Here is a 25,696-nt window from a genome sequence, read left to right as displayed (position 1 = left end):
TGCTCCTTATCGTCTTGCGCCAGGAGAGTTACAGGAGTTGTCGAATCAACAACAAGAGCTGTTGGATAGGGGTTTTATCAGACCTAGCTCTTCGCCTTCGGGAGCCCCAGTACTGTTTATGAAGAAGAAGGATGGGTCCTTTCGGATGTGTATAGATTATCGTGAGCTCAACAAGGTGACGGTTAAGAACCGTTATCCATTACCCTGTATCGACGACCTGTTTGACCAGCTGCAAGGGTCAAGTTTTTATTCCAAGATCAACTTAAGGTTGGGTTATCATCAGGTACGAGTCCGCGAGGAGGATGTACCCAGAACGGCTTTTCGAACGCGGTATGGCCACTACGAGTTTTTGGTTATGCCGTTTGGGATGACTAACGCACCAGCGGTCTTCATGGATCTCATGAACCGTGTGTGCAAACCGTATCTCGATGACTTTGTTATTGTTTTCATCGACGACATCTTGATCTACTCCAAGAGCGAGGAGGACCATAAGCGACATCTACGTCTTATCTTGGAGCTCCTGAGGAAGGAGCAGCTTTACGCGAAGTTTTCTAAGTGTGATTTCTGGATTCGAGAAGTACACTTTCTTGGGCATATTGTTAACGAAAAGGGGATACACGTGGATCCTGCTAAGATTGATGCTATTAGAAATTGGGCGGCACTGAAGAATCCTTCGGAGGTGCGACAATTTCATGGTCTTGCAGGGTACTATCGTCGGTTTATTCAGGATTTCTCGAAGATTGCTCAACCTCTTACCTCCTTGACACAGAAAAACGTAGTTTACTCTTGGGGAACGAAGCAGGAGGATGCTTTCCATCTTTTGAAGCAGAAACTATGTAGCGCGCCGATTTAATCTCTACCTGAGGGTACCGAGGATTTTGTGGTTTATTATGATGCATCGATTCAGGGTCTCGGTTGCGTATTGATGCAACGCGACAAGGTGATAGCATATGCTTCTCGACAGTTGAAGGTACACGAGAAGAATTATACGACTCACGACTTGGAGTTAGGAGCCATGGTTTTCACGTTGAAGATTTGGAGGCATTATCTGTACGGTACCAAATGCACCATCTACACCAATCACAGAAGTCTCCAGCATATCTTCGACCAGCAGGAATTGAATATGCGGCAACGTCATCGGATAGAGCTTTTGAACGATTATGAGTGTGCCATCAAGTATCATCCGGGTAAAGCTAACGTTATAGCTGATGCCCTTAGCCGAAAGGAGACGAAGCCTAAGCGTGTTCGCGCTCTACAGCTCACTATTCACTCTGGTTTACCTGCTCAGATTCGTTCCGCTCAGATCGAGGCATTGAAAGAAGAGAACATCGAGGCTGAGTACTTACAGGGCATGGAAAAGCAACTTGTGGAGAGATCTGATGGCATTCTTTATTTTATGGAGCGGGTATGGGTTCCTCTATATGGTAATCTTCGAGAGCTTGTGATGGACGAAGCACACAAGTCTCTGTATTCTGTTCACCCGGGCTCAGACAAAATGTATCAGGATCTCAGGGTCATGTATTGGTGGCCGAAGATGAAGGCTCACATAGCGACATACGTGAGTAAGTGTTTGACTTGTGCTAAAGTCAAGGTGGAATATCAGAAACCTTCGGGTCTACTTCAGCAGCCAGAGATACCCATGTTGAAATGGGAGCAGATTGCTATGGATTTTGTCACAGAGCTACCGAGAACTCAGGCCGGAAACGATACTATTTGGGTGATTGTCAACCGTCTCACGAAGTCAGCACATTTTCTAGTGATTAAAGAAACAGATAAGTTCTCTCAATTGGCTGCTGTTTATCTGAAAGAAGTGGTTTCTAGGCATGGAGCGCCAACTTCTATTATCTCTGATCGTGATCCGCGTTTCATATCTGATTTATGGCAGTCAATGCATAAATCGTTCGGTTCACGTCTAGATATGAGTACTGCTTATCACCCACAGACGGATGGTCAGAGTGAGCGCACTATTCAGACACTTGAAGACATGCTGCGAGCATGTGTGATCGATTTTCGGAAAGGGTGGGAGAAGCATCTGCCGTTGATCGAGTTCTCCTACAACAACAGTTACCACACTAGCATTCAGGCAGCTCCGTTTGAAGCGTTGTTCGGACAGAAATGTTGTTCTCCTCTCTGTTGGGCTGAGGTGGGTGACAGCCAGATCACAGGTCCTGAGCTTGTTCTTGAAACTTCAGAAAAGATTGTTCAGATCAGGAATCGTATGGCAGCAGCGCGTGATCGTCAGAAAAGCTACGCCGATAAGCGTAGAAAACCTTTGGAATTCGAAGTTAATGATCGTGTCATGTTGAAGGTCTCACCCTGGAAGGGTGTGGTGCATTTTGGGAAACGCGACAAGCTTAATCCATATTATGTTGGGCCATTCAAAATCCTGGAGCGGATCATTAAGGTGGCTTACAAGCTCGAGTTACCTGCTGAGTTGGGTAATGTTCACGATGTCTTCCATGTCTCGCAGTTGAAGAAGTGTTTGTCTGATGAAACACTGGTTGTGCCATTCCAAGAGCTAAAGATAGATGACAAGTTGCAGTTTGTCGAAAAACCTATAGAGATCATGGATCGGGAAGTTAAGGTGCGTAAACATAGTCGTATCACGATTGTGAGAGTTCGTTGGAACTCAAGACGTGGACCGGAGTTCACGTGGGAACAAGAAGATCAGATGAAACTCAAGTATCCTCAAATTTTTCCTGATGACAAGTCTAAATCTGATGAAACTGGTGAAACATGTGGCACCTGAGCAAAATCCGCAACAATCTTGATTTATCACTTCACTTCTTGTGCTTGCTTGTCAAATTTCGGGACGAAATTTCTTTCAAGTTGGGGATGATGTGACAACCCTAACTTTCAAGGTCAGTATCTCTTTCGTATCTTCCCTGCGATGATAAATTGGTAAACGCTTGTGACTGTAATATAATAGCTAAACGTATTATGTGTTTGAGTAAATGTGTATAAGTGTGTAAATTGGGCCCGGATCCTGTGTCGTGTATATGATTGGGCTACGTCCTCGTGTTTTTATTAAAATGGTGGTTTCAATTGGGCCGCACCCCAACTCTTTGAAGCCCCAACTAGATTAAAGCCAACCCATTAATATAGATTGTTTAAAGCCAACCCATTAATATATATTGTTTACGGAAGCCCAAGTGTATGGGCTTAGGCCCAGATCGGTCAACGATGCCCACCGCCCCAACCTTCACAATTGTATATGAATACGTAATATGGATCAAGATTAGATTAAACTTAAATCACAAATCAAAAACCCTAAGGCTTTCCCCCCTGATCGCACGACTTCAGTGGAGACCCCCCCCCCTTCGCGTAATAGCATCCTGTTAGCAAGAATCTTGCTTAGTAACTAACATCCTAATTCCTTCTTTATGTGTATGTGTGTTGATTATGTGTGTTATAGTTTGTATACTTTGATGAAATATAATACCGTGTAGGGTAAAGGAATGATTATGGCTGTTATTATGTGTTTATAGTAAAGGAACTGATGATGGGTTAATACATGAATAAAGACTATTAGGTGATATCTTGAAATTATGTGTTATACAATTTGTGTTAATGATGATTTTTATTAGACTCCACTGATGATATTTAAGTTTGGATTAAATAATGTTTGCATGATATGAGGTTTACGAAAATTGCAACATAATATGAATATAAGGAATTGATTGAATGAGATAGGCACATGAGAATTACTAAATAGTAGGTTAAATGTATCATACAATATCACATGGGCCGATTAGTTGGTGGACTACACAAATTCACAAGTACCTTAGGGCGCACATCTCCTTGGGCCGGTCAGTTTGGGCTGGGGAAAGGAGCAATAAGGGTAACAGTAGGTTGGGTAAATTGGGTGTAAACCTAAACTGGGCTGGATGTATGAACATATTGGATCAAACAGGATACGAGTGGGCCGCGTAAGCTAGTGGGCTGCAGAACAAAAAGACCCGCACATCAGTTGGGTGGGTTCTGTAACTTTGGGGCTCAATTTGATATTGGGCTACAAGAATTTAATCAATAAAACACACCTTGAGGTTGGGCCGAGTAATATCTAATAGCCTGAATTGTAAATGGGCTTTACACTCAGTCCAGAAAACACGACTGGGCTTTAAGGGGCTGGGACTCAAATATTAACTTAATTTAATTGATTTAATGGGAGGATGAGTTCCTGTAACCTGGGCCGATTCACTGTAGGTGTATTGTATATAAATGCAGCATGTGCTTAGGACCCTATGATAATCATATTAGATGGCTAAACTGTCTAAGTGATGTAGATATATTTATGTATGTATATATATATATATATATATATATATATCATTTTATGGTGCACCGTATGAATAGTACAATGAGATGTTAGTGGTTATGTAACATGTGACGTGTGAATTTGTGACATGAACGTGTATCGTAAATGTACTATCACCCTGATGCTTGTATGACGTACTTGAAATACATGGGTGCAATTTGTGTGATATGAGTAAGAAATATGTGACCAAAGCCTGTGTGACATTGATTGTTATCGGTAACTCTTTTAGGACGTGTTTGGTCAACTGTATAACAAGTAACACATCTTACCGAGCAATCAAAGGTGGGTTCACTGCCTTTTTCCAAGCATGCATCCCGGGGAGGGATATCTGGTAACGTTCCGGGGAGGAACGCTAGTTTATTGGGATGTTTGTTATTACACTCAGTTTCTATCATATAAGACCCCTTACATCTACCGACAGTTGCCGGGGAGGCAACGAGGTTATTAGTTGATAGCGCTATTAGGTTTGGCACCCTCACACCGTACCGGGGAGGACGGGCGTGAACTAATTTCCTTAAAGCATGACCAAGTTTTGATAGAGACATTGGGGTTGGGCAAATACATCTTGTAGCCATTTCGGTAATCGAGTTAATAGCAACATCAAATCAAATCGTTTAACTGTTTTATACGCATATTTGGTAACTCAACTCGTAACAAAACTTTGAACTCACCAGCGTTGTCTGACACACTCGTTTGCATGCTTGTAGCTCGTTAGATGTTTTGCAATGGAACTTGCTGTCTGGAGTAGCTGGAGTGGTCATGGGTCGACTGGAGGGATCCATGTTATTGATTTCTTGATACTATTTATTGGTTTGAAACTTTTTAACTTTGCTTCCGCTGAACACTTTGGTTTTCACTTAAATTTATTGACGGTATTTTTATTAATAATCGAAAATTTTATTTTGAAACATGTATGGGTTCAATGTAATTAGTGGCTCGTTGTTGGTATGTCACATGCCTAACAGGGACATCCCCTAGGTGGTATTTTGGGGGTGTGACATCATTCCTCCAAAATTACAAGCAACTTCAGTCAATGTTAATCCATCATCAAGGTATTTATTATTACTATTACCCTATTATTATTGTTGTTGATGTTGTTAATATTATTATTATTATTATTATTATTATTATTATTATTATTATTATTATTATTATTATTATTATTATTATTATTATTATTATTATTATTATTATTATTATTATTATTATTATTATTATTATTATTATTATTATTATTATTATTATTATTATTATTGTTGTTTCCATCATCATCATCATTATAATCTTGCAGATGTTTTGGATTACTTGAATAGTACTTGATTAAACAAGTATAAAGAAATGTTTGTGTCCGTATGGACTAACGAATGCTTGCATTTCAGAAATCAAACAACTAACAGAGTTGAAAGCCAGCATGCCAAGTTAAAAAGATTCTTGAATTCAGCAAATTGTACCTTAGATAAGTTTATTGGTCACGTTGATGAAGTAGTGAACTCGCAATATACAATAGTAAAAGATAGTTTCGAAAAAAGTAGAAGTGTTCTAATGCGTCGGGCTATCAAATGCCAACACTCAAGAGCCTTGGAGACATAGTCCATTCGGGTATCTAGAGGCTGCTACAGAAAGTTCATTAAGGGACCATAATGATTATGTTGGTTACATCAGTCCAGACGTCAACTATCAAATGCCTAGTGAACCAAGTTCGTTCATAAATCAAGATATTGATGGAAAAAAACCATTCAAGGATTATGATGATAATACGGGCTACTACGCTAGTCCATTTGTAAACTATCAAGTTCCTGGTGAACAAAGTCCGTTCGTGACCCAAGATACTGACGGACAAGGTTTTTTTGCCAACCTTTTAAACACACCGGGATATGATTTCATGGGGTTGAACCAAGATATTGTGGGACAAAGTTCTTTCGCCAATGCTACAAGTGCGTTAGGCTATGACTTGATGGGGTTGAACCAAGGTCAAGCATCACAAGTGATACACAAATATATTCATCTAATTCCAAAAATCTTCCATGTGTATGTTACACGCATACATAACGTATTAGGTGATGGAAATTGTGGGTTTCGGGCGACAGCTTCTGCTCTCGGGTACGATGAAGTTGAATATCCAGAGATCACTGATGGAAGAGCTACTCGAGTTTAGAAAAAAGTACACTAAGGCTTTCTTAGGCTCATTCGAAGATGTGTTCACGTCCTTGGCTTGGTCAGGATCGGGGGTTGCACCTGAAAAACACTGGATGATTATGCCAGAGACAGGATTCTTGATTGCGAACAAGTTTAATGTGATCGTTCAGTTTTTATCTCAAGAAAAAAGAAACAGTTCTACTTGTTTTTCGCTTTGGAGAGGCCCTCACGAGTTACCAGAAAAAAAATAATTACAATTGCACACGTGAATGGTAACCATTTTATAATGGTAGAATTGCAAGGAGAGTATCCAATTGCCAGCACAAACAACCTATGGAAATTAATGAGAGAAAATGATGCAGCTGGCTGAGAGAATATATTTGAATCACGTCAAAATATGTATAATTCTTGGATAGCACAACCTGCTACATTTTCTGTTATAGATTAAAGATCGGTATGTAAATTATTAAATGATGTTAATTTTGTAAAAAAGGTACTTATTTTTATATAGCTTTTGTTACAACTATAAGTGTAATTTGATAAATTATAACAATTAAAGAGTAATAATAAACAATATATCATTACTACTACTACTACTACTACTAATAATAATAATAATAATAATAATAATAATAAATAAAAAGTGCATGCTTCTTTTACTATTTAGTTATAATAATAACTAATAAACAAAAAATAAATAAGTAATAATTTAAAAAAAGACAACTAAAAGACAAAAAATACTAAAAACAAAATAAAAGTTATTGATAGATGTGATGTTTTTGTAAGGGGTGTAATTAGTAAAGAGTGGGTGTAAATAAATAGAATGAGGCTTAGGGTGTACGGGGCGCCACTCGGGGAGGTGTTCGGTGACCCTAGTCACCGATCGGGAACACCGCCGCCATCAAAGCGGGGACCCAAATCGGTGATAGGGATCGGTGTGGAGTCACCGCTTGTTTTGGCACAATTTTCGACAATGTACCGTTGAACAACGGTCAATTTTATAAAAAAAAAATCAACTTTTTTAAACAATATAAATCTAAACCAACCTAAATCAATTTTTTTACCACACTCACCACTCTCAAACTCACACCAACACTCTCAAACTCACACCAACACTCTCAAACTCATAAATCTTTCAAATACAAAATGGATTCCAAGCTTCCGTTTCTTTCTACCCTACCCGACTTTCCCGACGATGGAGATGCATCGTCAAGCGATACTAGCTTAATTTTCTTCCAAAATCTCATATAACAAGCGGAGCTACTAGACACGGCATCGTCTAGTAAAAAAAAAAAGTTGTCCGTCGAGATCGTGAGGGTGTCTCATGGCCGATTATTTTGATGAAAATCCAAAATTTAATGACGATACTTTTCGTCACAGATTTCGTATGTCCAAGTCTTTGTTCCTAAAAATTGTTAGTGATGTGGAAGCGTATGACAAGTGGTTTAAAGAAGGCTTAGACGGGAGAATGAAGAAAAGTTTCACGCCATTGCAAAAGGTTACTTCAGTGATTAAACAACTTGCAACGGGTAACCCACCAGACGAGGGGGACGAGTATTTAAATATGTCTGAAAGGACCTCTCGTGAGTGCCTTGAATATTTCTGCGAGACGGTCTGTAAAAGGTATGCCGGTGAATTCCTACGTAGACCAACGAGCCACGACATTGCACTATTGTATCAGGCTCATGAGGAGAGGCATCACCTACCTGGTATGTTGGGTAGTCTGGATTGTACACACTTCGTCTGGAGAATGTGCCCCACAGAATTGCGTGGACAATACATGAGAGGCGATCATCAATACCCGACGGTTATGTTAGAAGCGGTGGCGTCTCAAGATTTGTGGATTTGGCATGCTTTTTGTGGCCCTGCGGGTTCACAAAACGACATCAACGTGCTGCAACAATCTCCATTATTTCTTGCTCAACGAAACGGAACGGCGCCAAATTGTCCATTTGAAGTGAACAACCACTTATACAAACGCGTTTATCTTACTGATGGGATCTACCCTACCTGGTCCGTGTTTGTGAAGTCTTTTCCATATCCTCACGACCCGAATGAAAAAAAGTTCAAGAGGCAACACGAGGCCGCAAGAAAAGATGTGGAACGGGCGTTTGGTGTGTTAAAGGCGAAGTGGGGAATACTAAATCGTCCTATGCGTTCGAAAACGGTGAGAAAGATAAGGTCCATCGTGTATACGTGCCTTATTTTACACAACATGATTATAAAAGACGACGGAAGGGCGATAGCACCGGTACATATTCAAGATCCTCCAGCCGAACCCGTCTTCGATGATACAGCTTATACGGAACTCATTGACGAAGACACGCATTGGAGACTAAAACACAATCTCGTTGAGCATCTCGGAAGTTTAGATCTGCCTCACCTTGAAGTTGATTCGGACGACGAGTAGTTTGTTTTTATATTTTTCTAGTTTGAATGTAATTTTTATTTTTCTAGTTTGAATGTATTTTTTTTTTTAATTTAATGAAATGTCTTTTATTTAATTTTTATTTTTATTAATATTTTTTTAATTTATAAACATGCATAATTTTACAAAAAAAAAAAAAAAACCCAACTCCCCTAAGAGGGGAGTGCCGCTATCAAAATGGGGTGTTAGGGGAGTTTAAGAGGGGAGTTGACGTGGCACTAGTTGGTTGGTTGGGCGTAAGAGAGGGGACTCACCTCTTAGGTGAGTGCCCCTTACACCCTTATATTAATATGTATATAAGGTATAATAGGGTAAGGATAGTGTAAAAATGGCCTAAAGTGTGAGAAGTATGAGAAGTGTATTATAACACTATATATAATACTATATAACACCATATAAACACCGTATAACAATATGTAACACCATATAATACCATATAACACTATGTAACACTATATATCATTATATAACAAATATAACACTATACATATATCATAGACATGCTATCAGACAACCTGTAGTGTTATATTTGTTATATAATGATATATAGTGTTACATAGTGTTATATTGTATTATATGGTGTTACATATTGTTATACGGTGTTTATATGGTGTTATATAGTAATTATATATAGTGTTATAATACACTTTTCACACTTCTCACACTTTGAGCATTTTTTACAGGATCCTCTACCAGGTATAATATACGATTATGGATAAGGAATTCATTCATTTAAGTTACAAAATGACATTAGGATCCTCTACCAGGTATAATATCAAATTATGGATAAGGAATTCATTCATTTAAGTTACAAAATGACATTGTGTAATTGTGAGTGTCGAACTTTAGGTAGCACATATATTAGGTCCTCACCGAACAGAAAATCATGTGTTGTTAAAAGTTTGTTGCGTAATTTATTAGAAAAAAAGTTTTGTAGATAGGTGTTGAATATGTAGGTTATGAACCGATAAAAAATAAATATTATTATAACAAGTAACTTGGTTATGGGAATGTAAAAACGGTGATGACTGAAAAACTAATAAATCTTCAGATAATCTCAATTCTCACATGCAACTATAAGAAAACTTAATTCTAGAAAAGCCATTCTTGGTGCTTCCGTTTCCTTTTCGTTTGTTAAATAGCTAATATAATTAAGTCTAGAAAAGCCTTTCTTAGTGCTTCGGTTTCCTTTCCGTTTGTTAAATAGCTAACATAATTAAGAAGAAAAACTGCATGCACTAAAAGAGTTAAGAGAACATACAATCAAATATGCTTGTACCCATACAAGTAATTGCCATCATTCTAGCCTTCAGTTGTCATGAACATGTAGCCATAGCTTCATTTTCCTTAGTTGTTCCTGTTAATAAACATGCCGGTGCAGCCGGTAACGCTCTCTATAGCGCTCACGCCTATTTCTACAAACCTCAATACCCTAACGCTCGTATTAGCACCACAACCTATTTCGGCAACGATCAATACGTGCAACAAAGTTTGCTTATAGACATCGATGCTCCATTCATATGGCACTCCAGCTTCCCACACCAAGAGAGTTGCGAGGCTTGCCCAAACCCGGTTACATGCGGAGAGTTTCAATGCACTGATTTGCGAACCGCTTTCTCATATCAGAGCCCTTCATGTCCTCTACCAACCAATCATTCAATGTATGATGAATATAATGATTGTGAGGTATGCCCGGTTAACGTCATCAGCCCGGTTACAGGAGAGTGTAGCCAAGTCATACCAACCTTTGACCAATTTATGTTCACAAATAGCTACAGTGGAAGCGGTATCTTATCTAGTGATCTATATGTAACGTACCCCATCACTGGGAGTACTGCTCCTTCGACATTTGATCCGTTCCCTTCAAATGTCCTCGGTGTGATGGCGCTGTCATCGTCCCCATACGCGTTACCAGCGTATTTGCGCAATCCAATTAACCGAATAATAGCTTTGTGTTTGCCTAGCAACATATCCACTACTGGTGTTCTTTTTCTTGGAAATGGTCCTTATTATATTGACCAATCTTATGTTGATGCAATGGGTTTACTTTCATATACCATGTTGGTCAAGCATCCAAAGTCTTTTGGATACTTTATTGGTGTCAATGCTATTGTAATTAAAAGTAAATCTATCCTTGTTCCCAACAATGCCACTACCAAGATAAGTACACTTGACCCTTACACCAAGCTTCGAACCGACATCTATAACGATGTGGTTCGGAGGTTTTCAAAGGTTACAAAACGAATCCCACCTGCCAAGTCGGTTACGCCGTTTGGTCTTTGTTTCAACACCTCGGTTAACGGTACTACGGTTGGTATAAAAGTACCGGATATTGATTTGATTCTACAGGAGGGGAAGAAGTGGACTATATCAACCGCTAACTCCATCAAGCAAGTGACGGAAGATGTCGCCTGCCTAGCGGTTGTGGATGGTGGTCCAACTAGTGAACATGCAATCGTGATTGGAACGCATCAGTTTGAGGATAACTTTCTGATGTTTAATTTGGAGAATTCGACTTTAGGGTTTAGTTCCTCGTTGCTACGTAATCAAACCTCGTGTTCAAATTACGACTTTTCGGTCGTTTACAATTGATGCATGGAACTATTTATCAATGTACATCAATGATTTGCTTTACTAATAATGAAATTCTTGTTAAATTATCTAGTAGTGGATGTATGCGACTTCAACACATAATAGACAACGTTTGAACTCTAGTACATTCTTTTTTTTTTTTTTTAAGGAAGATTCACTTTCTTGTATTAGGCTACCACACTTACTAAATTTAAGAGTCATGTTGCCCCATTCCAGCCAGACTATGTTATCTTAACCGGACTCACGCTGGCTTCAGAGTTAGGCTTGGACGTTCCCCCGGGAAATCATACCGCCGACTGCCACTTGACAGTCGTGCTATCAAAAGAGCAGACGTAACACACGGTGGGACGAAACCCGGGTGGGCTCAAGATAGAGCATAACACCTCTACAAGGAGGTTAGGCTCTATCTACCATTGCCTAATCCACCAAAGTAACACAAGTGGAGATTGAACTTGGTTCCAGGGGCAGACCTACGCTTATTTAGGGGGTTTCCAGCCTGTTCGATTCGAAATTTATATTGTTAAGGTATATATACATAATTCTGAAGGAACCCCTTAATATTTTATAGGGGAACCTTATAAACAAATTTGTAGACTGATCTAGTGGAAAATAGTTCCTTTTTTTTAAATTTAAAATCGAATTAGAGCATGTTTGGCTAAGCTTATTTAAATTAAAAAGGACTTTTGGGAAAAGGATTTATTGACTTATGACTTTTTAAAAAGAAGTTTTTAAAAAAGTGTTTGGATTAGCTTATGGGGTGGGAAAAACCAATAAGTCAATAAGTTGTTTTTTAAAAAGTGTTTGGCTTAACTTATTGATGTAACATGACTAAAATCTAATAAGTCAATAAGTTAGTTCAAGAAGTCACAATATTCTAACTTTTCAAAAATGACTTTTTGATGACTTTTTCTCCTTCTTAAAAAGTCATTTTGAAAAGGACTTTTGCATTTGCCAAACACTAAAACTACTTATTGGCTTTTTTTATTATATCAATAAGTCAATAAGTTGGTTGGAAAAGCTTAGCCAAACATGCCCTTAGATTAGGGTTTAGTACTTTTTCTTCATAAACCACCCAGACGCAAGCAGAAAACACGCTACAGGCTCTCTGGATGCACCATTCTTCAGCCTTGGCCAACAGTTCTCTTCTTTCTTGCTCATCTCAATTGATTTCATACAGAACCAGGTACGATTTTTGGTTCCCACTTGTATATGTTTGTGATTATTAATTTAGAATGTGTTTCAGTTCCCCACTTGTATCAGTTTGTGAGGAAGATTAAGTGATTTATGGTGTAAATTGATGTTCTTGCCTCTGTTCAAAAATCAAAATATTTATTTTTGTGAGGAAGATTATGTCACACCCCCAAAATCCACACGCGGAGTACCACCGCTTGGAGGCGTGACTGACTAGGATCAAGCCATCAATCATATTGAACATAACAAGTAATAAGTAAAGTTCAACCATGCAATATGAAAGGTGTTTCAAATCAAAAACACAGTTAAGTGTTTAGCGGAAGCATAATTGTAAAAACCCAATGTAAGTATTAAGTACGAAATAAAGTAATGTTTTTAGCATGGCACACACTGCCATGTCCCACAACGATCGCGCCTCCCTGTGCAAGCTCCATGATTACCTAGCGACCTGCAAGGCATGTAACAGAGAGTCAACAACAAAGTTGAGCGAGTTCACAGTTGGTTGTTTAGTTATAGTATTTGTTTCGTAAAGCATATGTTCATTTTGTAAACCATGTATCGTATTAATTCGTATCGCGGTCTCCCAGACATGTGTGCGAAGATTAGTGGGGGCTTCCCATGTGTTACTAGACCGAGTGTATCGACTGCTACGAAAATGTAAGAGGTGCCCTAAGTTAATGTCTATCAGCATTGACCCTTTGCCCATAGTCCATTAGTACACGCCCGTTCGAACGACACGGTGTGAGGTTTGTTAAACCTAATAGCGCTATTAACTAATGACCCGCTCGCCATAGGCCTCGGCGATTAAGTCGATATAATGAGGGACTTCAATGATAGAGGTTTGGTCCAGTGTGTATACTTGGCATCCTACTCCAAAAGGATGGTTGTAATTACTGTTTAGTTCATTTACCATTCCCAACCCTTGGGAATCCTATGCCTTGGAAGGAGGGTGAACTCACCTTGGTTTGCTCGGTATGCTAAAGTATGTGCTCACAATTAATCAGTCAAGTCCTAAAGTACGCACGTATACACAATCAGTTTACATTCACGAAGTTCACGTATAAGCACAATCACAGTGGATATTAAATCAGTGATCACCAAATAGCACAAAACACGTATTCAAGTCCATACAAGTCATGCTTATCATCTAACAGCAGTTAGTTAATCCGGTTAACTCTTAACAGAGTTAAATTAAGTTACTGTGCAAATTTCCCACTCGACGAAACACCCCTATTTCGCCGTGACTTCCCTTTGACGAAACACTCTTGTTTCGTCGCGATTTACCTCGACGAAACACATCTGTTTCGCCGTGTTTGACCATGACGAAACACACCTGTTTCGTCATACCCGTTTCGTCGTGACAGACGATTCGTCTGATCAGTTACGTCGATTAATGATTTAAACAGAGAAACCCTAATCATCTTGAACAGTCGTTACCCAATGATCACCCACAATCAAACAACAAACATGCAATCATTCAGAAATCATTGATACCACGTGACTGAGTCATGTGTTAACCTAAACAATCTAGCATACAAATATCACATCATAATTTCATCATTCAACAACATGCTCATACCGTTCATGGACAATGGCATAGACAATTGAAGTCAAAAACATCAACTCTAATCTATTTACTGATTCAACAACAAACAATCCAATCTGACACACGAAACCGTAACCGATAATAGATCCTATTATAGTCAATTCATCAACCAATCATGAACATAACCATTATTTAGCATCGATCCCTAATGATTTCAAGCAAACAGTTAAGTATGATATACATCAAACAATCACGCAAGGGTTAAACACTAACCACGATGAACGGAATAGTAACTTGATCAATTTGGGGGCTTCGGGGACACAAGATCGCCGTCAACAGAGAAAGGGAGCTCTAGGGTTTCTTGTTTGCTAAAGTTGTAACAAATAAACCCGTAGAACTAAATAAATATTCGGTGTAACGTACTGGGCCGTTACTGGGCCTCGGCGAATCGTTGGGCCGGCGAAACGCCCGTTTCGTCGAGACAAGGATGACGAAACACTCTCCGTTTCGTCGAAATGATTTTTGGCGAAACACATTTGTTTCGTCGGGTTGGTTACAGGTCAAACAAATCAAACAACTAAACAGTTAACGTGCAATTAATGCAAAGATGGAATCTTGGAAACTCGAGTTGTCACATTATCCCCAACTTGAAAGAAATTTCGTCCCGAAATTTAGCATGCGGTTACTGAGGAAGCTAGTTAAGTTGTTTAGTTTACTGGTTTTCCTGGGATGTCACATCATCCCCCCGTTGATTTGGAATTTCGTCCCGAAATTCCGTAGGAGCTTCAGCCTCAGTAGTGGTTGCATTGTTCTCGAACAACTGGGGATATTTGAGTTTCATTTGATCTTCTCGTTCCCAGGTGAACTCTGGGCCACGACAGGAGTTCCAACGAACTCGAACAATAGGTATTCTGGTGTGCTTGAGGACCTTAACATTCCGGTCCGTGATTTCAACAGGTTCCTCGACGAATCGCAACTGATCGTCGATAGTGAGCTCCTTCAAAGGAACTATGAGGGTCTCATCTGACAGACACTTCATCAGATTTGACACATGAAATACGTTGTGAACCCCACCGAGTTCTGTTGGTAGGTTCAGTTTGTAGGCCACCTTGCCTATTTTCTCTATGATTTCGAACGGTCCAACATACCGCGGATTGAGCTTGCCTCGTTTACCAAAACGAACTACACCCTTCCAGGGTGAGACTTTGAGTAGCACTCGATCCCCAACCTGGAACTCGAGTGGTTTCCTGCGCTTATCAGCGTAGCTTTTCTGACGATCACGAGCTGCTGCCATTCGCTGTCGTATCTGAGCAATTCTTTCCGTTGCGTCTACTACAAGTTCTGGACCCGTGATCTGACTATCACCCACCTCTGCCCAACAAAGAGGTGATCGACATTTACGCCCGTACAATGCCTCAAATGGAGCGGCTTAAATGCTGGTGTGGTAACTGTTGTTGTATTAGAACTCCACTAACGGGAGATGTTTTTCCCAGCCGTTGCCGAAGTCGATAAGACATGCCTGAAGCATCTCTTCTAGAGTCTGGATAGTGCGCTCAGACTACCCATCCGTCTGAGGGTGATAAGCTGTGCTCTTGTCTAATCGAGAGCCAAAAGATTTGTGCATCGCTTGCCATAGTTCAGAAGTAAAACGTGCATCACGAACGGAAATATTAGAGGTTTTGCCACCCCGTGCCTCGAAACCACTTCTTTTAAGTAAATGTCTACTAAGGTAGAGAATTTCTCTGTTTCCTTAATAGCTAAGAAGTGTGCAGACTTAGTGAGTTGATCCACGATCACCCAAATAGTATCATTCCCACGCTGAGATCTAGGCAGGCCAGTAACAAAATCCATGGAAATTTCCCAAGAGAGTTGCGAGGCTTGCCCAAACCTGGTTACATGCGGAGAGTTTCAATGCACTGATTTGCGAACCGCTTTCTCATATCAGAGCCCTTCATGTCCTCTACCAACCAATCATTCAATGTATGATGAATATAATGATTGTGAGGTATGTCCGGTTAACGTCATCAGCCCGGTTACAGGAGAGTGTAGCCAAGTCATACCAACCTTTGACCAATTTATGTTCACAAATAGCTACAGTGGAAGCGGTATCTTATCTAGTGATCTATATGTAACGTACCCCATCACTGGGAGTACTGCTCCTTCGACATTTGATCCGTTCCCTTCAAATGTCCTCGGTGTGATGGCGCTGTCATCGTCCCCATACGCGTTACCAGCGTATTTGCGCAATCCAATTAACCGAATAATAGCTTTGTGTTTGCCTAGCAACATATCCACTACTGGTGTTCTTTTTCTTGGAAATGGTCCTTATTATATTGACCAATCTTATGTTGATGCAATGGGTTTACTTTCATATACCATGTTGGTCAAGCATCCAAAGTCTTTTGGATACTTTATTGGTGTCAATGCTATTGTAATTAAAAATAAATCTATCATTGTTCCCAACAATGCCACTACCAAGATAAGTATACTTGACCCTTACACCAAGCTTCGGACCGACATCTATAACGATGTGGTTCGAAGGTTTTCAAAGGTTACAAAACGAATCCCACCTGCCAAGTCGGTTGCACCGTTTGGTATTTGTTTCAACACCACGGTTAATGGTACTACAGTTGGTATAAAAGTACCGGATATTGATTTGGTTCTACAGGATGGGATGAAGTGGACTATATCAACCGCTAACTCCATCAAGAAAGTGACGGAAGATGTCGCCTGCCTAGCGGTTGTGGATGGTGGTCCGACTAGTGAACATGCAATCGTGATTGGAACGCATCAGTTTGAGAATAACTTTTTGTTGTTTAATTTGGAGAATTCGACTTTTGGGTTTAGTTCTTCGTTGCTACGTAATCAAACCTCATGTTCAAATTACGACTTTTCGGTTGTTTACAATGGGTGATGAATGGAACTATTTATCAATGTACATCAATGATTTGCTTTACTAATAATGAAATTCTTGTTCAATGTTTTCTATATATGTAGTCAAAATCCTCTTAATCTTATTTGGTTGTATGCGACTTCAACACATAATAGACAACGGTTGAAGTCTAGTACATCCTATTTTTTTGGCACGCCGACTTTCTTGTATTAGGTTACCGCACTCTCCAAATTTAATTACCTTGTTGCCCTACTCCGGTCAGACTATGTTGTCTTAACCGGACCCACGTTGGCTTCGAAGTTTGGCTTGGACGTTCTCCGGGAAACCATACCGCCGACAACCACTTGTCAGGCGTTGTGCAACAAGAGCTGAACTCTCTCACGTAACACACGGTGGGACAAAACCCGGGTGGGCTCAAGATAGAGCATAACACCTCTACAAGGAGGCTAGACTCTATCTATCATTGCCTAATCCACCAAAGTAACACAAGTGGAGATTGAAGTTGGGTCTTCATCGTAGAATCCAAGCCTCTCTACCACTAGACGACAAGTGGTGGATCTAGTACCTCGACACTACTACAAAATGAAGCATTAGACGGTGTTCAAGATTTTTTTAGACGGTGTTATAATAATAACCCCGTCTTAAAATCAATTCCTCACATGGCTATTGTGCCAATCCAATTAAAATATTCATCAAAATTCCATATAACACCGTCTTATGCACCCTTTAGTTGGTGTTTTTGAACACCGTCTTATATACATACATACTTCACCCTTTAGGCTAGGGTTTATCCATGAATAAAGCAAATGTTAAAGGTCCCTCCTCCCATTTGAGCTGCCATTTTCCCTCCACCATATCTACACAGTGCACACAACACCTGCGTCTCTCGCACACCACGCGGCCACGGCATCACCACCTTCACTCCTCCGGAGCACTGCCATCTCCGTCCGCCTCAATCTCTGACGCCACTCGAAAAACGGTATGTACCCTCCTAATTTCTTTGTAATTTCAACGGATATGTTGATAATTTGAGTAGATCTGCGTTGGTTTTTAAGTAATAGCAAAACCCTAGAATAGTTTACAAAAAGTTACCCACCCACGTAATCCAGTTCCACCGTATCGTTCCCTCATTGTCCTCCCCTTCCTCCTCCTTCTCTCCGCCTTCAAATGTTACGTTGACACCTCGCCGCCGCTCCCTTCAATTTTGATTCCGACGAACATGCTTGGTGCTTGGCGTCTGCAATTAGGGCTCAGACAAGACAGGTATGTTTCAGCGATTAGGATTCCCATTTCAATTAGTTTTGGGTAAATCTTTAGCTTTGCTTCTGCAATTAGGGCTCGAATTTTAATTAGTTTTGGATTAATCTTTACAATTTGAGGTATGGCGCTTTTGTTTCCAATTTTTTGTAAAAGATCTAGCACTTTAGGTCTCACTTGGGTTGATTTGCAGTTCACCTTGGCAATAGATAGGAGGTACCAAGGGTTTTTGACAATTTATTAATACACTTTATAAGACTTCAGGATTGTAGTTCTATGTATATTATAGGGTGGGCATGGGGGCAATGAAATTAGTTCATATGACTAGGATTTGATAAGCCTAGTGAATGAATATAACTATCATGGAAGTTACTTTAACTATTAGATAAGTTTTTTATTTAGCGCGTACTAATCAGTTAATCATGATACGTATTAGGATTTTAAGGTTATAATTCTGTGTATGCTTTTTGAAAATTGATTTGCATCATTTGGGAGAGTTGGTTTACCTCTAAAAAGTCCATCAGGGTAGATTGCAGTTTGATAGTTAGGATGGACAATAGAATGTGAAAAAAATCTAAGTAGGTGGAGACGCAGAGAGGCAACAACATGTGTCTAGAAAACTAGTGAGACCACTTTAATAAAATCATTGTATTTATAGAAAAATAATACTGGGGGAAAGCATGTATTATAGTGTGAAAGAGCCGTATAAAAGCTGTTGATAAAAACACCATAATAGTCATGAGAAATGTAGTAGTAGATGACTGAATAACTTATAAACGCAAAATAAAAATAAATATAAGTATATGAGAGGCTAAAGCAAGGAAGGTTACCACGTTTGACAAAGAGATTTTTCTTGGCCATTATTGTGTGCAGGACCACAAAACATAATCAATGAGCATATGACAGAGGTGTGTTTTGATAAATAAGCATGTATATATAGAGAGAGAATTGAGTTTGTAGCGTCAATAGCAAAATGTAGAGGGAAGAAAAGAGCAAAACCCATACGGACTTCGCCTTTGAAGTTGACCTTCAAGGCTTCATAGCCGGGGAGCCATCTGAGCAAGTTCTGCAATTATCTCCTTCAGGTAGTCCGGGAGACCAGATATGAACATTGTCCTAATCGCCTCACCGCCCAATGACATTGGAGACTGTGGAGGTGGAGACGCGGCCAAATGCGGATGCGGATGATGGTATTGGCGCATTAATATAGTTTATAAGAAGTCCATATTAGTTTATGGGTGCAATAGTCAACTACCTAAAAGCAAGTATTTTGAATTCCCCACATATAAATACAGAATGTTGCTGTAACTTCATATTAATAAAAGAAACAGTTCAAAGGTCAAGCATGCTAGCAGAATATCAAAAATGTGATTAAATCTATACCATTTAATTTTGTTTATTTCATAAAGAAATTAGCATACTGATTGTCATATTTCAGGGTAACTTGGTAGAATCTTCTTCAAAACAAAGTATTTCATCAGTTGATGTGGCGTTTTTGGTTGCCATGAACCATGGGATTCAGATGATGGCATAACCTTTGAAGGTAATTTTTTGGACACTTACATGATTGAAAAGTTAATTGCTTATATAAAAAGAATTTAGAGATAATTTAGTAACATCAAGTTTCAAGACAATTAAAATTGCATACTTTATTGGAAGAAAATTGGTTTTCCTCTGCTTTCAATAATTGTGTGGATTGTTTTACTTACTCATGCAAACATTAAGTGGTTCAACAATCCAACAATTTGTTTCATGAGCAGCTACATGACAACATCAATACCATGAAAGAAACCGGGTCATCCGGCACAACTTCTGTAATAATCCGAATTTTTTTTTCTAAATCTATTATATCTATTACATATTAAAGTAATAACACATAAATTACAATTTGATAATTAGCGATGGAGTTTAAAACTTTAATAAGATAGTACTAAATTGTTTGAGAAGCTAATTTAATTATGTTTTATGGTAATGTTTGTTTGGATTGAACAAGGAAACTGAATTCATTTATTTATTTATTTTGATATCAAATCTGACTAGTATTTGGATTCTAAAGTCTTTAGAATAAATTTATTTATTTAGCTTTAGATAAAGAAAACAATTAATATTACTAGTGGTTAATTAGTATTATTTGTTTTATTCTATTAAACAAGAGGAAATTTATATGGGGAATAATTGTTTTGAGTTTTCCTTTTCAGTCTTCCGGTGATTGGCGAGATTTACGTATCACGCATAACTGTTACTCATACTCCAACATATTATTGAAGATGATACAACCGATTTTGCTAATTATATGTATACAATTATTGCTAAATATATGCTCTATTATTATGAGTTTCACTTTTCGGAATTGGTGGAGACCTACGCTTTCTTTTCTTCTAAACGTTCAACCCGAATTCCGCATTCGGTCTTTCTGATTAAGATACACAGCCGCACCGCGCTGACTACCTTGTCACTAGTACTTGCTGCTTTTGTTCAGGAAACACAACCACCACTCGCCGCCGCACATCAACCATACAGCAACATTTGATGTGACCACCCCACACCACACGTATCATGTTCAAGTCAATCAGATTCGGGATCAGCCATCGCCACACATCGTTCAACTCTATCGCCACTGCCTTCGAACTGTTTCTTCTTGACATTTTTTGTAACCGCGCGGAGACTTCCAACGGTTCCGGTTACCCATTAAGCCCATGTTATAAACGTGTCGCAACGCCGCCGCCTTTCTAGTTTCCCGATTTCTCGCAACCAGCGTCTTTCTAAAATGTTCATTCGATCATTCGAGGTAAATGCTTTAGTTAAAACTTGCATTTTTGAAACTTACTCAGGCGACGGGTATGAACAGACGAATATTGGGTGGGAACTTTTCAAAGAAAATATTTAAGTTTTAGCCATGTAAAACTTTGAACAAGAACACAGATAAATTAATATATTGAACTCGTTGTGTTTGATCATGTTTTGTGTCAGCATCCATAAATTCATTATTTTTAGGAACTAGTGTTGGTGCATTATGATGGTGAAGTCTTTAGGAAAGCCCTTATTTTTACAAAGAGATTATAATATTCTTTTTAAATGATTAATTTAGTGATTAATAAAATCCATATAATTTTACGTATGGGAAATTTGTTTGAGTCGAATACAAATTATTATAGAAAAAGGAGTTTTTTTTTCAGAATTTTAAAGACATAAATTATGAATATGTTAAGGTATGGTAAGGTATAGAACTCTTCGTCGCCTAATTATTAATCACCGAAGGAGTTAGACAGCGTAATCTTGTTTAGCGAATCTAATTCAAGATAATTGAAATATAGGTTCTCGTGTTCTTTAAGGATGACTTGAATTTGGTTTGCTTTGCTTTGTTTTGCCGAGTTAAGGTACGGATTCCGTTTCTTTTACATCATAGTATAATTTTATTTTTCGTTACTCGTTGGTACGGATTCTGTTTCTTTTTATCGTGGTATAATTTTCAATTCCTTCTATGCGTACGAATCCTTAGGTCTTGATATCGCAGCGTAATTTTATTTTCATTACTCTCAGTACGGATTTTTGTCCTTGTTTTAAAGTTCGGTTGCCATGGTTTGATACCTATACCCGTTTGATATGTGATACACTATCTGAGTCAGTATTATATTTGTCTACTTTTTTTTGTTAGTGTGTTGTAGCATGCCATACCTCAGACTTGTATCATGGTCGCATGTTCCTGTTAGTATTACTTTCAGTTGCCTGTAAATTATTTATAAGGCCTTAGTATTTGTACTCTGTCACCCAAGCATGTCTAGCTTGTCGTTTGGGCGTTAACGGCATGGCACTTGTCGTGACAGTGCGTAAGCAAAGTTCACGGCGTCTCTAGCTCGTGCTTGTGTAGCACCTTGGCCACTAGAGGCGTATAGATCGATCTTAGCTCTGAGTTTGAGTTTGTATGTCTGGAGATGGAATAATGGGTGAACGAGACGCTCACCATCTCATAGGTGCATGGACTAGCTAGCTGTGTACCAGTCTGTTCTGTTTATGGCTCTGGGTGCATCTGTGTTACACGACTTATTTTGTTGATATATCTGTCGTGTAAGTATATGTTTCAGTATGTGAATATGTTCTGTTTCTGACTATGTTACGATAAGTTATGTGTGCATCTGATTATGCGTACTCTGATTCTGGTTCCGATTGTGTACCTAATTATATTTCTGATGTGTTCAGTATTTGATTCTGTTCGGTATTAGTTATATGTGTTTTGACTCAGTATCTGTGTCGGCTTGTATCACTTCTGTCTTAGTATCGTTTGATTTGGATTCAGATGTTGTGTTATACGTTATGTTTGTATTCGTCAGAATCTTCGTTTAGAATTTGATCCAAGATCGGTTCGATATTTTTCATCGAATCATGTCTTTGTTTCATGTCGATTGTCCAGATTGGTTCAAGAAACCCCGTAAGGATTAAAGTATTACACTTTTAAACTCAGGTTCTCTAATTTATTTTGTTTATTAAGTATAAACCTTCAAAGCTATAAAAATAATTATCTTGATTTAATAATAACTTTTGAAATATGACAAGTTAATAGATAGTATTTTAAATCCAAACATTTATTTAAAAATGATATTTTTTATGATCCATTTCTTTTAACGTTAGAGGATTTTTAAACCGTATTTAAAATGTTTCAGTCAAATGCATTTGTTTTTGACTCCGTATCAGTTTCCCATGTCGGTTTACAAAATTATCATAATTATTAAGTTTTGAAAACCAAGTTATTTGATTTATTCTATTTCTTAAATATAACTTTTCAGTATTAGAAAATTAGTTATTTTGTCTAACTATGATTTACTATGAAGTACGATGAATTATTTTATTTTGATAAGTTTTAACCTTCAATAAAAGAAGATAGTTTTGCCTCTTTTATAAAAAAAAATATATTAGCATTATTAAAGGATGTTCTAAAATGAGTTCGTTCAGAAAGAAATAGTTTTAATCATCATGGCCAATCATGTATGAGTTCTCTACATCGGTTTTGTGTCGGGTTCGATATCGGTTATGCATCTGAATGACTTTTGTTTCCATATCAGTTTCCATTGCAGTTCAGATCGGTTCGTGTATCAGTTTTTGTATCACTCTTGTGTCTTCATATATTTTTAGTACTCGTGTTAATAACCGTTTCAGTTTAGTCTCAGTTCTGTTCTATTGTGTTTTGCTTCCGCTGATATGACTTTACTTGTACTGTTGATTCTCCGTTACTGAGCAAGGGTTTCAGTGAGGAGCGTTAGGAAGTTGCTGGTCAAGATTCTTTATTTCAATAATGTAATAAATGTAATTAGGATATTTTATTTAATGTTATGGATTGGTTTTTAGTTTTGATATCTGTAAGAGTGACACGCCAGCCCTAGTGGGGTTGGGGTGTTACAACTTCACTGACGGTGTTTGAGCACCTAACCGCCGCCGCCGATGACTGCTAGGTTCCGGTCAATCTCCAGCAAGTCGTATCACCCCGCCCCCGCAACGCGGGGGTTAAACACTAGTTGAAATATATTTGCCGTCTTTCGACATGTCTGCTGCTATCACCAATTTGAGATTCTCTCTTTTTTCCTTAACTCTTTTATGTTTCAAAACTGTTTCTTATTTTTTCCTTTTTCAAAACTATTTGAATGATCCAGCCTTTGACATACATAATTGGTGAAAAGAAGCATTTAGGAAGGTATTACTGCAATCGAAATTCGCTTTTTGAAACAGCCTAAAAAGTTTGGATTTATTTTACAATATTATTAGAGTTTTGGTCATAATTATTACCAAAAGTAAATGACATTTCATAAGTTTAAAACATAATTTGTTATATAGCTATTTGAAACATCCCATATTTATTGGGTTAAGTTATTCTATAAACGCTTCTAATTGTAAGAAGACTTTATAGAGTGACAAGTGTCGAAGAACCTAAAACTTAAGCCCACTACACCACCACCCAAAAGTCCAAAACCTAAATCCCCACCCCCTAATTCAGTTTTGGGGCTTATTTTGTAGGTCGTGTTGTTCCGGGGAACATGACAATTGAGGTGATCACCACCGTCGGATCCGAGATTAGGCAGGTAATCTCTTTTCATTTTTCCGGTGAACTAGTTAAAACCGCAGGCAAAGTCATAGCCCTTGATTTCATTGAAAGTGTGGTTAAAAAGGTATGTATATTGATTTCATTTGAAACGAAGTTATATTTACTATGGTTTATTTTTCGACGTTTTTAACTATTTTTTAACAGACTGAGAGCATCAATGGGCACCATAAGAATGTCGAATTTATGTGTGCTGATGTCACCTCAGTAGCAACGCCACATGCAGCAGCGGCGACTGCACCACACGCACGCCTCAGCAGCAGCACCACACTGCATGCCTGCAGTAGCAGCTGCGCGGCTACACTACACGCACGCCTCAGTAGCAACGTCGCACTGCGCGGTAAACTAGCCTATTTTAGTTTAGAAACTAGCCTATTTCGTATATGTTGGTTGCTTTACTTGGTAGTTTAATAAATTTGGTATATATATTGTTGTAGGCACTATTCCAGAGTTGGTTCCAAAACCTGGATTTTAGAGATGAACTTCAAAACTTTTTGAGTTCGAGTTACCCGACTAAGTTTGGAAGCGAAGATGTTGATGGTGAAGAAGCGGATGAGGACAACGATGATGACACAGATATGATTTAAAATTATGACATTTTAGATGTTAAGTAGTTTTATGACGTATTAGTGACTTAAAACGATTTCGAATTGTGACGTTTATGCAGTTTACGCTTATGTAGATTATGCATATTTAAGTTTATGTTTGGTTAGTTTTAGTGGCTCGTGAACCAGAAATGGACAGGTTTTAATATGAAAAATTGGAAAAACGAAAAAACCAGAAAAATCCAAAAAAAAAATTGGTTTAGTGGCGACCCTTATCGTCGCTATTGATTAACAGGCTTTAGCGACTAAATCAGCAAATGTTTATAAGACGGTGTTAAAAAATATTTGTTTTAATTAATATTTGAAATGTTTTGATATTAAAAGACGGTGTTCATCAAGTTTAAGCCGGTGTTCAAATTGAACACCGTCTAATAAGACTTTACACCAGTGTACATTAAGATGGTGTTGAAAACACCGTCTTAAAACCCATATCACCCCGTCTAAAGATCTGTTTTGTAGTACTCCTTTTATATTTTAACAAACTAGATGATGCAACTTCCACATTGTCGCATGGACGCGAGGGGAGTTTGACTTCGGTTCATAACACGGTATTGGTATTGCTATAGCAAAAAAAAAAAAGGAATAACCAAAACGATATCCACACGATTATAATTTTGAAGTGGTTAAAAAGAAAAAAACACT

At 38.5% G+C, this 25,696-nt stretch overlaps 3 protein-coding genes across 8 annotated transcripts; all 3 read left to right on the top strand.

The window, feature by feature from the left end:
* The first annotated feature begins 10,151 nt into the window (after positions 1–10,151).
* LOC110888343 (probable aspartic proteinase GIP2) lies at positions 10,152–11,474 on the top strand. Its single transcript, XM_022135872.1, has one exon. It carries the CDS (start codon positions 10,152–10,154, stop codon positions 11,472–11,474), a length of 1,323 nt encoding a protein of 440 aa, XP_021991564.1.
* Positions 11,475–12,566: 1,092 nt separating this feature from the next.
* LOC110890402 lies at positions 12,567–25,167 on the top strand. Of its 6 annotated transcripts, XR_004871324.1 has the most exons (8): positions 17,863–18,083; positions 19,235–19,551; positions 19,800–19,904; positions 20,841–21,149; positions 21,676–21,738; positions 24,365–24,516; positions 24,597–24,789; positions 24,887–25,167. XR_004871324.1 is itself a non-coding variant. In XM_022138008.2 (5 exons), exons 3-5 carry the CDS (start codon positions 24,385–24,387, stop codon positions 24,922–24,924), a joined length of 363 nt encoding a protein of 120 aa, XP_021993700.1. In that variant the 5' UTR covers positions 12,567–12,657; positions 19,800–19,904; positions 24,365–24,384; the 3' UTR covers positions 24,925–25,167. The 6 variants fall into 6 exon arrangements, 2 of the variants coding, with proteins under 2 accessions (XP_021993700.1, XP_021993699.1); XR_002564481.2 differs by lacking the exon at positions 19,235–19,551 and having other exon boundaries at positions 17,869–18,083; XR_002564483.2 differs by lacking the exons at positions 20,841–21,149; positions 21,676–21,738 and having other exon boundaries at positions 17,868–18,083.
* LOC110888344 (probable aspartic proteinase GIP2) lies at positions 16,190–17,125 on the top strand. The gene has a single exon (XM_022135873.1). It carries the CDS (start codon positions 16,190–16,192, stop codon positions 17,123–17,125), a length of 936 nt encoding a protein of 311 aa, XP_021991565.1.
* Positions 25,168–25,696: the final 529 nt, after the last annotated feature.

Source organism: Helianthus annuus, chromosome 11 (assembly GCF_002127325.2).
Source record: "Helianthus annuus cultivar XRQ/B chromosome 11, HanXRQr2.0-SUNRISE, whole genome shotgun sequence".
Classification (NCBI taxonomy): Eukaryota; Viridiplantae; Streptophyta; class Magnoliopsida; order Asterales; family Asteraceae; genus Helianthus; species Helianthus annuus.
Note: the sequence above shows the minus strand (reverse complement) of the source record. Positions and strands in the feature narration are given on the sequence as shown.

Bases quoted from the DNA above. Each gene is read 5' to 3' on its own strand.
- LOC110888343 (XM_022135872.1), top strand. From the start codon at position 10,152: ATGCTTGTACCCATACAAGTAATTGCCATCATTCTAGCCTTCAGTTGT.
- LOC110888344 (XM_022135873.1), top strand. From the start codon at position 16,190: ATGTATGATGAATATAATGATTGTGAGGTATGTCCGGTTAACGTCATC.
- LOC110890402 (XM_022138008.2), top strand. From the start codon at position 24,385: ATGACAATTGAGGTGATCACCACCGTCGGATCCGAGATTAGGCAGGTA. The intron at 24,517-24,596 runs GTATGTATATTG...ATTTTTTAACAG, and splicing joins TTGAAAGTGTGGTTAAAAAG to ACTGAGAGCATCAATGGGCA. The intron at 24,790-24,886 runs GTAAACTAGCCT...ATATTGTTGTAG, and splicing joins TAGCAACGTCGCACTGCGCG to GCACTATTCCAGAGTTGGTT.